This window comes from Neltuma alba, unplaced genomic scaffold (genome assembly GCF_004799145.2).
Source record: "Neltuma alba isolate B1F8T4 unplaced genomic scaffold, ASM479914v2 tig00012097_pilon, whole genome shotgun sequence".
In the NCBI taxonomy this organism is placed as follows: domain Eukaryota; kingdom Viridiplantae; phylum Streptophyta; class Magnoliopsida; order Fabales; family Fabaceae; genus Neltuma; species Neltuma alba.
This window is the reverse complement of record NW_021636654.1, coordinates 344,326-356,412: the sequence shown is the minus strand read 5'-3', so window position 1 is coordinate 356,412 and position 12,087 is coordinate 344,326. Positions and strand designations below refer to the sequence as shown.

The 12,087-nt window shown below is 37.3% G+C and overlaps 3 protein-coding genes and 1 non-coding gene across 5 annotated transcripts; 1 reads left to right on the top strand and 3 right to left on the bottom strand.

The window, feature by feature from the left end:
* Positions 1 to 3,088: 3,088 nt before the first annotated feature.
* Positions 3,089 to 4,190, bottom strand: LOC114722595 (abscisic acid receptor PYL4). The gene has a single exon (XM_028908674.1). It carries the CDS (start codon positions 4,042 to 4,044, stop codon positions 3,421 to 3,423), a length of 624 nt encoding a protein of 207 aa, XP_028764507.1. The 5' UTR covers positions 4,045 to 4,190; the 3' UTR covers positions 3,089 to 3,420.
* Positions 4,191 to 9,220: 5,030 nt separating this feature from the next.
* On the top strand, positions 9,221 to 10,343 carry LOC114722547 (uncharacterized protein At5g01610-like). Its single transcript, XM_028908594.1, has 3 exons — positions 9,221 to 9,307; positions 9,783 to 9,837; positions 9,970 to 10,343. The coding sequence occupies exons 1-3, from the start codon at positions 9,221 to 9,223 to the stop codon at positions 10,341 to 10,343; spliced, it is 516 nt and encodes a 171-aa protein (XP_028764427.1).
* Positions 10,344 to 10,521: 178 nt separating this feature from the next.
* TRNAG-GCC (transfer RNA glycine (anticodon GCC)) lies at positions 10,522 to 10,592 on the bottom strand. The gene has a single exon. It is a non-coding gene; the product is annotated as a tRNA-Gly (tRNA).
* Positions 10,593 to 10,783: 191 nt separating this feature from the next.
* Positions 10,784 to 12,076, bottom strand: LOC114722653 (mitoferrin). 2 transcript variants are annotated; one of them, XM_028908732.1, is made up of 2 exons: positions 11,284 to 12,076; positions 10,784 to 11,194 (listed from the first exon to the last, which is right to left on the bottom strand). In XM_028908732.1, the coding sequence occupies exons 1-2, from the start codon at positions 12,028 to 12,030 to the stop codon at positions 10,997 to 10,999; spliced, it is 945 nt and encodes a 314-aa protein (XP_028764565.1). In that variant the 5' UTR covers positions 12,031 to 12,076; the 3' UTR covers positions 10,784 to 10,996. The 2 variants fall into 2 exon arrangements, with proteins under 2 accessions (XP_028764565.1, XP_028764566.1); XM_028908733.1 differs by having other exon boundaries at positions 11,028 to 11,165.
* Between the last annotated feature and the right edge of the window lie 11 nt (positions 12,077 to 12,087).

Here is a 12,087-nt window from a genome sequence, read left to right as displayed (position 1 = left end):
CTTTTTGAAATCTCATAAAATAAAATTTGAAAAGTTGAAGTCTTGGAAGCAAGGATGCCCTAAGACTTGAATATGCACCCAACCCAAAGAATTGTGAGGGAGAAAACATGAAAGGAAAGCAAAAGCACAAAAGTTGAGTATATTAATGTCATGCTAGGCTGCATGTAGTCATTTAGGCAACCACAAAAAACGTTACAAATTGAAATTGAATCCTTTTTTTTTTTAACAGCGAAATTCAATTCAAAATGTTATAGTTGTCGTTATAATAAAAGATATGGTAGTTTAGTTATTTTTACATTCATACACACACATTTACAAAGTACTCTGTCTGGTATTTATTATAAGTTTCAAATAACTAATTTAAAAATAACAAACAATTAGTTAAAAATAATAAGTAAGTTAAAAATCTAGTTTTGTTTTCAAATACTCCTCCGGTCCTTAATATAGGACTCAATTGTTGAGTTGGTTTTGATCCTAAATAAGACTCATTTCTCATATTTATCAATTTCTCTAAATCACCCCTATAAATACTCCTCAACCATATCAAGTAGAAGAAGAAGAGGGGTATTAAGAAAGATGATTATGGTATTTTAGGAAAAATATATCACATTTCTTATAAGTAACTAACTTACCTAACTTTCTTAATCTAATCAAATTAATTAAATTGATCTTGTATTAAGGACTGGAGGAGTATACCCTTATAATAAATGAGAAAAAGGATAAAAGAGAATGTACATGAAAATATAATAAAAGAGTATGACAAAGAAAAGAAAATAAATAATTAAAAGTAAAATTAAAAAAAATACATTAAATGTTGAAAAAACTCCAAATTAAAATTTATAAAATAGATTACACCTCTCTTTAAATTTAAAACTTATAAATAAAATAGAAGAAAATACTATCTAAACTTGTTAGTATTACAAGGGAAGCAAATCCTCTCACTCTCTTTTTTCTCGTTCTTTTCTTCACAAAATCTCAACTCCATTTTTAATTAGATCAAAAAATGGATAGTTAAAATTTAATATTTGATAAAATTTTTATTATATTAGTAACAGTTTGATTATTTGTATTTATGTTCATAATAATGATTTTATAAAACATTAAATATAAATCATCTATTTTTTATGTAAAGGTCAGTGAACGTGAGATTTTGAGAAATAAAAAAGAGAGCTGAAACCGCACACAACTTGTAACGACATACTCTTAAATCTTGTTTGGTACACGGGATGAAAGGGTTGGGGCTTGGGACCAAAATACCCTCTCCCGTCATAGCTTTCTCCACCATCTCGACTGGATCATCACCACCTTCTCCCTTTTGATCGAGTTCACCAAATTCTGGTCGAGCCCAAGACCGCTGATGGTCGGAGTTTGCTAGATGTGATCACGTGCCTGTTTGGAAGGGTTTAAGAAATTTCTTATAGGCATATTTCATGTAAGCTGAAATTGCTCTCACATATTTATCCTGTATTCTGTAAATCACTATTAAAAAATGACTTATAAACTGTTCTAAACGGCCTTATGTGGATTCAAATGGTATGTTTCCAGATGTTTGAAGCCAAAAGGTGGAGCTTGTGTGCATCAGACTTGAAAGGAAGGCGAGGGCAATTGTGTCTTTGACCCAAATTTTGTCTGGTGTCATAAATTCATGAGGATGTGAATGGCATTGGCGGTGACTTAAAAATTCGGACGTAGCAGAATGGGGCCAATGGCATACAGAGGTTACATGAGAAAGGGGAGGGGAGGGCAGGCTGGCAGACGGCATTGGTGTGGTCAAACTTAAGTACCGATGGGGACAGACTGAGTCTCTTCCGCAGCTACACACACGAACATGAGAGAGAGAGAGAGAGGGAGAGAGGGGAAGGTGGCGTGAAAGAAGAAAGAAAGAAGAAAGGGGTCACATTAATCAAATCAAAACTGGGGCAAACGAAACAAGTGGGCGGGAGGGACAGAGAATGCCCCACCCTTTCATCCTTTATTCTTATTTATATTTATAAAAAGCATCTCTTTCTCTCTCTCCCTCACATTCTCCGCTTATCTTCCTCCCCACTTGCACCCCCCAACTTGCATTGCCCGACGACGTTCCCATTCATTCCTCCCTCTCCCTCCCACCAAATGATGACATCACGTCTCTTCCTTCATTCCCCTTCCCCCATTTTTGTTATATACAACCCCCCCTCTCTCTCTTTTCTAATAAATTAAATTTTATTCCATCATATACACACCTAAAATTAGCTGTGTCTATACTTCTTTCTTCTCATCCAATTCTTAACAACACCCCCTCCCCAAAACGCACCGTCGTTGATTCCTTCATTTTGGTCCCTTTTACTCATTCCTGATCTGTCTCCTTCATAAAATAAGAGCAAAGCATAGAAAGAGAGTACATCTTTTTTATCTTTATGATAGATATACGTATTATAATACAGCAACTTGCATGTCCCTTTATTTCATGTGCATCCATCCCATCCCCCATTATTATTTACTCAGAGAAAAGCTCGCCCTACAGCCGATCACAGCTACTGATTGGCTCTATTTGGAAGAGTGGTAAAAATCTCTCATAAATTTATTTTATATAAATCAAAATAAAATTTTTTTTATATATTTATTAAACTTTTTTAATATATTTATTTCGTATTTCGTAAATAATTATTAAAAAATTATTTATATTGAAAAACTAGTTATAAACTATTTATAACTTATAAGCGGTCCCAAATCAGCCATTACCTCGCGCATATTCCCTCCTCCCCAACTTTTCTTCCTCTTTCTTTCATGTTTCTTTGTTTGTAATAATAATAATAATTTATCCACAATAATTACCCTTCTTGCTTACATCACTTGTAAACCCTAATAATCCACAGATAATAAAAGATCACCTAATAATATCGCGTAATGATCCGCTTTCTCTTCTCTAAATTGTTCCTTCTTTAATTTGTTGCCACAAATTATACTTTCCAAACTGACATAATCGACATTATTCTCAGCAAAACTGCAGGGTTTGCGATCAATTTAACATCTTTATAGAGATTTAATTACATGCCGAATGACCTCGATCATCGCAATTATAATTTCAGCAATGTCAACTCCCTTTTTCTTTAATAATTAAACAAGCTAATGATATACATATACATATATATATAATCCATTCAGTCATCTCTTGCATTGCAGTGCGAAGCATGTTTTTCTGCAAGCAAGCCATGGGAGAAGTCAAAAATACTAAACCCAAAAAAAAAAAAACACCAACAACAACAACAGAGACAGCTAGCCACGGCGAACTTGCAATCCTCGTAATCACAAAACAAGGCGGTGCCCTCTTTTCAAGAATACAGAAGCATAATAAAATATTGAATTTCTAATTTCTGATACTATTCAGAAAATATTCTCAGTAAAAGAAGAAAGAAAAAGGAGGAGCCAGAAAGAAATTTGCTAATCGTCCATGTCGTTTCGTCTGGCTAAGTCCTCGGCCTTTTGCGCCAGCGACTGCAGGTTGCACCGGACGATCGTGTCCACGAACACGCACGTGTCCTCCTTCGTGTTCCCCTGCGGCACGTCCACCACGTACGACTCCACCACGACGGTGCCCTCGCCGTCCCCAGCGGAGTGGAGTGTCGTCACGGAGCGGTAGTTGGAGAGCCTGTGCTCCCCCCCGACGACGCTGAAGCTCAGAACGTGCCGCTCGTCGTCGAGGACCTCGAGGCGCTCCGTGCTGTTAGAGGCGGGGAGGCCGGATATGACGTGGACCTCCCGCAGGGTGCCAACGTCGCCTTCGCCGACGAGGACGTGGCAGCTCTTGACGAAGTGTTTGTAGGCCTGGGGATTATCGAAGCGGCGAACGACGGACCACACGGTGGAAAGCGGGGCGGTGATGTTCTGGGTGACGGCGGAGCAGCACTGGTTGGGAGCAACGGCGTGGGTGTGGTAGCGGGCCACCTGGTCGGGTATGGTGGCGATGGAAGAAGCGGGGAGAGGATCGTCCCGAAGGTGGTGGTGGGGGACGGCGGCGCCTGGATGGTTGACTCTGTGAAGGAGAACAGAAGATTTAGGAGTCATTTTTGATAAAGAACAATTATCGTGCGGGTGAATTTAGAGGGAGGGGCGGGGGGATCGGGGCAGTTAAGGAGTAAGAGTTATATAGTAATGGTAAGATGAGAATGAAGGAAGAAGGAAAGGAAAGAAGCTGATGATGGTTGGGGGGGCAGACTTTGGAAAGATGGAAGGGTTAACGAAGTTCATGTGGGATGAGCCAATTAGGGGCCAACTTGCACCTCCTTGATTTACCAAAACGCCCTTGCTTTGGATGTTCCCATTTACCACTTTGTCCCCACCACCTCCCTTCCATTCTTTCCCGCGTGCGTGCCTGCGAGACTCTTTTCTTCAAACTGTCTGGCTTGTTTCAAGTTTGAAGACAACACCCGACTGTCTCAAAATTCATTAATTTGATAAGTCTCCTCTGCGTGGTAAATAACAAGCTCATTATAGGTGCCAAATCGTCAAACAAATGGTGAGGTCAGTTTGTTTAATGACAATATTTGAACAAATCTTGGTAAAAGACGCTTGTATGTACGCAATAGAAACTTTTCACAATGGTGGATATATATATAAAATTTCAAATATGAGAATAAACAAAAATAACGAGATTTATCGCAAATACATTCTCAAGAAAACACATTTAGGAGGTGTTTGGTAACTATTAAAAATGTTTTTAAAAAACATTTTCTCGTAAAACAAGATAAATTTTTCTAATTATTTACTTTGTATATTATAAAAATACTTGTAAAATCATAATTTAGCTTTTACTCAAATACCCTCTTAATGTGTTAGGACAGGCTGAAGTTAGGGGACTTCTTTCTTGATTTTTTTTTCTGCATAAGATAATAGATTTAATTGTCACGTCAAAGAAGAAATGAAGGACAACGAAGCACCATAACACCATCTTTTAGGAAGGGTTTTAAGGGGCTTGTCTCTCTGAAAATATGTATAATTTTTTCGAGTGGAATTGACATTTAAAGGACGAGCTAGGTTGAGCGAGCGAATTTGACTGTAAATCCACTAACAATCAGTCTGTTAAAAATGGGAAGAGGAGGAGGGGGTATTATTGGGATTAAGGAAGGGAGGAGGAATGGCAGTTTGGTAAATAGGGGGGCGCAGGGAGGCCAGTGTGCATTAAAAGAGGATCAAGTTGCAAGGAGGGGTTTTCGTAAGAGATGATGACATTGACGTCTTCTCCCATTTCCTTCAAATTACAACGCACGCCCCACCCGCCCCAAGCTCTCTCTTCCTTTGCTTTTTTCTTAATCCCCTCTCGAGCCTTGTCTCTTTCGGTCCGCTTTTCAACTATTCATGACTTTTAAAATCATTACCTCAGAGCCAAAAAAAAATAAAAATTCTACCCTCAAATTAATTCGGGTGACTCAAAAAGCTAATTAAAATATTTAATTTTAATAGATTATATATTACTCCTCCTATCCTTAATATAACATTCAATTATTAAGTTAGTTTTGGTCCTAAATATAAGACTTATTTTTCATATTTATCATATTTATCTAAATTATCCCCATGGATACTCCATTAACCATAATCAAGTAGAAGAGGGAGAATGAGTATTAAGAAAGATGATTATAGTGTTTTAGGAAAAATATGTCACATTTCTTATAATTAACTAACTTATCTAACTTTCTTAATCTAATCAAATTAGTTAAATTAGTCTTATATTAAGAACCGGATGAGTAATTTACAAGTTAAATATATTATTTTAAAAAAAATATAAATATTAAGAAATAAAATAAATTAAAATTTTATATTTATGATCAAAATCAACTCCCTGCCCATCATTTAACATTAGAGTATGGATGTATATTCTTTTCCAATCAACGTGTTAACCAAAAGAAAAATTGCCGTGGCACAAAATATTTTGACTTTATTTTTTTTTTTTGGTGCTAGACATGAATTGAGCAATTCATAATCCCATAATCGATCAACTACTTCTCATGAACGCGGAATTAAAGGTGTAAGACGACCCAAGTAATTTATCGAGCGGGAGTCAAGTGATATTGATTTCCTTTTATCATTTTCTAAACTTATCACCGTCAAATCTGTTCATTTATAATTCATAAATGGGAAATAACTGTAATTTTTTTGGGGAATTAAATACACACATATATATAGGGAGAGAGAGAGAGATGAAACGAGATGAGAATTAAAAGGTGAGCTAGTGGAATACGTCGAATGACGAGAGTATATATAGTGTCAGTGGAGAACAATATTGTTACCATATAATACATAAAAATACTTTTTTTTAAAAATGATGAAATTTATTTAATTTTTTACAAAAATGTTTAGCTAGTAGGAGATATGAAAACAACCAGGAAAAATCACCAAAAAAAAATCTTAAAAATAGAAAAATTATAAACACGGATTGCTACAATATTAGTATTAGTTTTGATAACAATTGATAAGCAAATAACAATAATTTTTGTGAGCGAGTCCATATATGTAATTTTTAATTTTCATAGGTGTTTTTAAATGATTTTTCCCAACAATTAAAACCTATAAGTGTGAGTGAATTCATATTTGGCGCCCACTATGCTTGGAATGGATACGAAAACATATTTATGAGACACAGACGCACTGTTTTGTTTGGTATTGTTTGGGTAAGGCTAGCTGGGTAGGCCTTAATGTTATAGAAGAAGAAGTCTTAATTGTGCGAATGGCATAAACTGGGGAATCACATGTGAGATGGTGACCTGAAATTTTTTTTTTTTCTATTGTCTATCCAGTTTACCAGAATTTTGTTCCGACTATATCTGGATCCGATCCGCGTCGCGCACCTGACTGTGGTGGGTGAATCTCTCAATGAGGATTTCTGCATACACTGAAACTTGAACTCGAAACCTCGTTTAAACAATACTATGCCATTTATCACTTAGACAAATCCCTGTTGGCTGGTGACCTGAAATTAATAGCAGCATGCGTTCCCTTTGATTCGTGCCCACACTCTCTTCAGGGCCCCCATCTCCATGGGCTGCCCCCTTCTTCCTCTCTCCTTCGTACGCACCTTCACTTTTTAGGTTGGTACAACTTGTGTAGATATGCAATTAATTTGCCTTGTCCTTAAAAATAGTTAGGAATCATAAAATAATATACAATTTCTTATAAATTGGTGGAAATTCTAAAATCTTATGGGTTAACCTGACTCAAAATTTAAAGTTATAAGCAAGATCGAACTTGCAATTTTTTACTTATTCACAAATTTATATGACATTAGATTACAACGCTCCATCACATTACAAGTAGATGACATGTGTAATATCCTATTTGTATGCTTATTATTATTCTTCTCTAGTTTTTTTTTGAATGAATATGAGTGGAAAAGTATTCCTCTGGTCCTAAATATAAGACTCCTTGACCAGAAAGAGTATATTTATACTACTTCCGGTCCTAATTATAAGACCCAATTGACTTATTTGAGGAGATTAAGGAAGTAAGTTAAGTTAGTTATTTGTAATAAATAAGTGTTGTCATTCCTAAAATATCCTTGCTAATTAAGTATATTGGTTAGAATTATCATTATTAGAAGGATTATCATGGAAAAAAATGCATAAATATGAGAGACAAAATGGATTGGGGTCTTATAATTAGGACCAAACAAAAAGTCAAACAGAGTCTTATAATAAGGACCGGAGGTAGTATTTTAAGTTGGTGGCCTCTTATATATTCAAATCAAATATTTAGAAAGTTCATATTTTTCTCTCTTTCCTTGTTTCTTCCCATCCGCACTATCCAAAAACATTTAGTGACAATGATGGCCCAATGCTAATTGACCCATATGCCAATTGCAATATGACCGATTCCTGTTGGTCCCCCAAGCATAAGCATAGAAAATTCTTGTTTGAATAGAAAATTTTCTTTTTCTTCTTTCGTGTGTTCCGTTGTTTAAATTTGTGTAATCTCAGGTATTTTTTATTGCCAAAGAAGGAAAAAAATAATAAGCGAAATGAGTAAACCCGGGGTTCATATTTTTGGATGCTGCACGATCTCTTTATATATGCTTTTACATGTGAATTGGTGAAGGTCATAGATACATTGAGATGGCCGTGAGAGGGCCTTCAAGTTTGATCAGAGGTTGTGTTAAATGTCACTTTCCCGATAAAAATAAAGGCGAAAATAATCACGCAGAATCCTACTTTCCAGATTTTGCAAAACAAGTTGCAGCTTCTACCTTCGGTTTTTATCTCTGATTTTTAATATAAGAACTAGTTGACTAATTTAAATAGATTAAGAAAACTAGTTAAACTAGTTATTTGTAAGAAATAAGTGTTGTCTTTTCTAAAAATATTATTGTTAATCAAATATATTGATTAGAAGTATCATTATTACAAGAATTAATTTTAAAAAAAAAGAATAAATATGAGAGACAAAATTAATTAGGATCTTATATTTAAAATCAAAATAAAAGTCAAATAAAATTTTATGTTAAGGATTGGATGAAATAATAAATAAACATCTACCGGAATATTCCACCACATGATATCTGCAGCTTTATCAACAACTTGCTTCATTATTGGGAAGGTTTGCTTTCCTCTCGAATCGCCCGCCCCATCCAATATTTAAAATCTAAATTAATTAATTAACTCTTATACAGCATGAAAGAGTGAGTTCACTTTGATCCTCCCAAAATATCTTTTGATGTTTTTGCCGATCCAAAACATTTTTTAACAAATACATAATTTTTGGAGTTCTTTTTATCAATCATCTAGATTTATCTAGTATAACTTTATAGTTATTGTTATTGTCAATTAAATGATGTATGAATGTATCACAGGAGAATAAAAAACCAATAAAACAAATGACAGAAAAACGACATTCCAATGTTTACGTCATTTTAGGTATTATGATTAAAACACATAACAATGTATTTATACATAGGTTAAGGTGAATAAAGAAATCCTTAATTATTATTCACAAATGTATTTAACTTTATCCGAGAATCAGTTTTAACCGGATTGGTGGTGACTAATTAAGGAAATGCAATGAGGTATGATGGCCTAAAATTAAAGAGAGAGGTGAGAAATTGTGTGATGAAATGGGCAGCGAAGAACCAGGCTGGTTCTCCTTCTTCCTCGCTCTGAAATTTTCATTCGTCTTCTTCGTTCTCTTTGGGAAAAAGAGATCAGAAAGAGAGACTTTTAATTTAATTTGGGGTTCAAAATTGTGACAAGGTTTGAGAATGGATCAAGTGGCCAGCGCTGTGGGAACATATTGGTTTAAAGACAAGGCCACCAAGGAACTCTCTTCTGTTGGCAGTGACATCAATGTAACTATACATCTCATTCATCTTAATTCTCTCTCTACTTCTATCCATTTAATTTCCTTTGTTAATTTCCAGACTTCCTTTTTTGATTTTGTTAATTCTCTCTCTAAAAGCTGCCTCTTGCATGTTTATTGATATCCAATTTTGAAATACGCGTTCCAGGAACTAATATTCACAAATCATGACTCAAATTTTGAGTTCAGATCTCGTAGACCTTGCATATAGTGGGATCTATACTCCCCTGCGCTAACTCGTACCATATGAACATAACTCTGCGAATTTGATCTCTTAACTGATCGAATGTTAGATCTGGTGGGTTCCTATTCATGTGACGATGATGTCTTACGCATGTCTAGAAGAAATTAATTAGGAAAATGACTTTTAAAATATCCGTTATATGTGTTTGTGTTTAACATATTCCTATAAACATAATTTCTGTCCCTGCGCTGATTGATTTGTTCTTCTTATTGGTGGTTAGTCACTGACAAACAGTATCGAAGGAGGAACAAAATGGTTGGTCAACAAAGTCAAAGGTTTGTATATCTCTTTCTTTCTTTCTTTTTTGACGATTTTGGTAAGACATGTCAGCATTATAGTAGTATTGTTTATTTCGCCCGGCAACATTGGTTAAAATTAATGAATCTCGGATATTTATATGAGTGTAGGAAAGATGCAGAAGCCATTAGCAGAGTTTCTGAAGGAGAACGATCTGCCCATAGGAATGTTTCCACGAGACGCGACAAACTATGAGTATAATGAACAGACAAGGAAGCTGGTGGTTCACGTTCCAGAGGTGTGCGAGGTGGGATACAAGGATTCATCAGTACTGCGTTTTCATAAAACTGTGAGTGGAGTTCTGGAGAAGGGGAGGCTGGCAGAAATAGAGGGAATGAAGACGAAGATGTTGATTTGGATCAAAGTGACCAACATTGCTTCTGAAGGCCCTTCCAAGCTCCACATCACTTCCGGGTTGAAGAAAACTAGGAGTAGGGAAGCTTACGAGGTTTCTAGAGATGGCGTCGTTGTAGAAAAATTCTAATGCCATCCTTCCTCTTTCCTTCTATTGATTGATTATTACTGTGATTAGAATGATAGATTATCCCTGTTTCAAACACTGCGCTTGACGGAGAAGAAACTGTCGCGATTCATTGAATTTCAACATAACATGCGAACCGCAAATGTGGCAAGTCCAAAAACTTAAGAAAGGGAAAAAGCCATGCACCAGCCGGGAATCGAACCCGGGTCTGTACCGTGGCAGGGTACTATTCTACCACTAGACCACTGGTGCTTTCTGTCGAAGTGTTGAATGTAAAACATGATTTTGATACAAAGATCATTAAACTGGTATAATTGAGACAGGAATTTAATCTTAATCAATTTTGTTCACGTAAAAAATAATAATCTTATCATTACGGCTTGTAAAACAGATAAACTTTCAATGATTTAAACAGCAAAAATGTTCCGTGCACCTACTATATATTTCTGTAACAATCATTTATTCCATTCCCAGGAATGCAAAAGCAGTTGATAAAGATGCACACACATGTATATATACACAGATAGCACTTGAACCAACATTTGGTGGGAGGAGAGTAGGCAGAATCATATATACAGTCACCGGTTAACGAGACTCTGGTTGAGTTGTGGATCTCAGAGACTAGAGGATCCAAAATAGAGGAAGCATAAGTAGCATCAAGAATTTAAAGAGGAAGAAAGAAAGAAAGACTTGGAAGCTTCGTAAGAGGACCAGCAAATAGCAGCAGCAGGAGCATGAAAGAGCATCCTGGGTACATAGCCTCTGATGAGCCCCCTGTATCCTTCTTTCTTCACCACCCTCTCAATCACATCCCCTATCGAACTGCTGCAAAATTTGTCACACCCACACACCCCCTGTCACAATCCCACCACAAAGTTCAGTACTTTTCATTCTATTTCCGCACCTACACATTCCTACCTCTATGCTATATTGTTTTTCTTACCTGGCATTGTAGCTGAGTTTTCACTACATCGAGTGGCGTTGTCACCGCCGCAGCCACCGCCCCTGACACAGCTCCCGCTGCCGCGTGAACCACCGCTCTTTCGTCTTCTGCGTTCCCCGGCGACAGCTCCGTCAGCCCTCTCTTCGCTGCCTCATACGTCGCAAAATGCACTGCTGTGAACGGCGCATTCATCACCACCGTCGTACGGTACGACGCGTACAGGGCACCGACCCCTTCTTCCTTGGACACTCTCTTTACACAATCCCACACTCCCTTGTATGGACTGCTCTTCAGCTGTAATCTCTGTTTCACTACATCCATCGGCGTCATCACGCCGTCGCTCGCCATGGTGGCGCAGACTCCGGAAGCTGCGTGGGCGGCGGGGTTGTTCGGATTTCCGCCGGAGAATTTCTCTTTACAGACTTCGTAAACAGAGAAGTACACGGCGTGTGCGGGACCTGCTCCGAGACCCATGGCGGCGATGCCGCGATAGAGCCCGGAAGGGCCTTCCAGTTTCAGGATCGAACCGAGAGCTCGCCGGGCTCCGACATGATGAGCCGGATCCAGCCCTGTTATGGCTTGCATTCGGGTCTTGAGAGTGTCCACGGGAAACATCGCCATGTGCTCGATTGAACCTGCGATGGAGCCTGCCACCATGTATTGCCAGAACTGTAAGCCGTCGTGGGTCACCACCGGAGAGACTGAAATTTCTGGGCGGAATTCCGGAGAGGCGTCTGCAGCGGCCATTGGTGGTGGGTTATGAAGCAGTTAACAGTTACGAATATGATAAATTACAATGCAATA

Coding starts and splice junctions, on each gene's coding strand:
- LOC114722595 (XM_028908674.1), bottom strand. CDS start 4,044: ATGACTCCTAAATCTTCTGTTCTCCTTCACAGAGTCAACCATCCAGGC.
- LOC114722547 (XM_028908594.1), top strand. CDS start 9,221: ATGGATCAAGTGGCCAGCGCTGTGGGAACATATTGGTTTAAAGACAAG. Junction 9,308..9,782: donor CTGTTGGCAGTGACATCAAT/GTAACTATACAT, acceptor ATTGGTGGTTAG/TCACTGACAAACAGTATCGA. Junction 9,838..9,969: donor GTTGGTCAACAAAGTCAAAG/GTTTGTATATCT, acceptor ATATGAGTGTAG/GAAAGATGCAGAAGCCATTA.
- LOC114722653 (XM_028908732.1), bottom strand. CDS start 12,030: ATGGCCGCTGCAGACGCCTCTCCGGAATTCCGCCCAGAAATTTCAGTC. Junction 11,195..11,283: donor AAACTCAGCTACAATGCCAG/GTAAGAAAAACA, acceptor GGATTGTGACAG/GGGGTGTGTGGGTGTGACAA.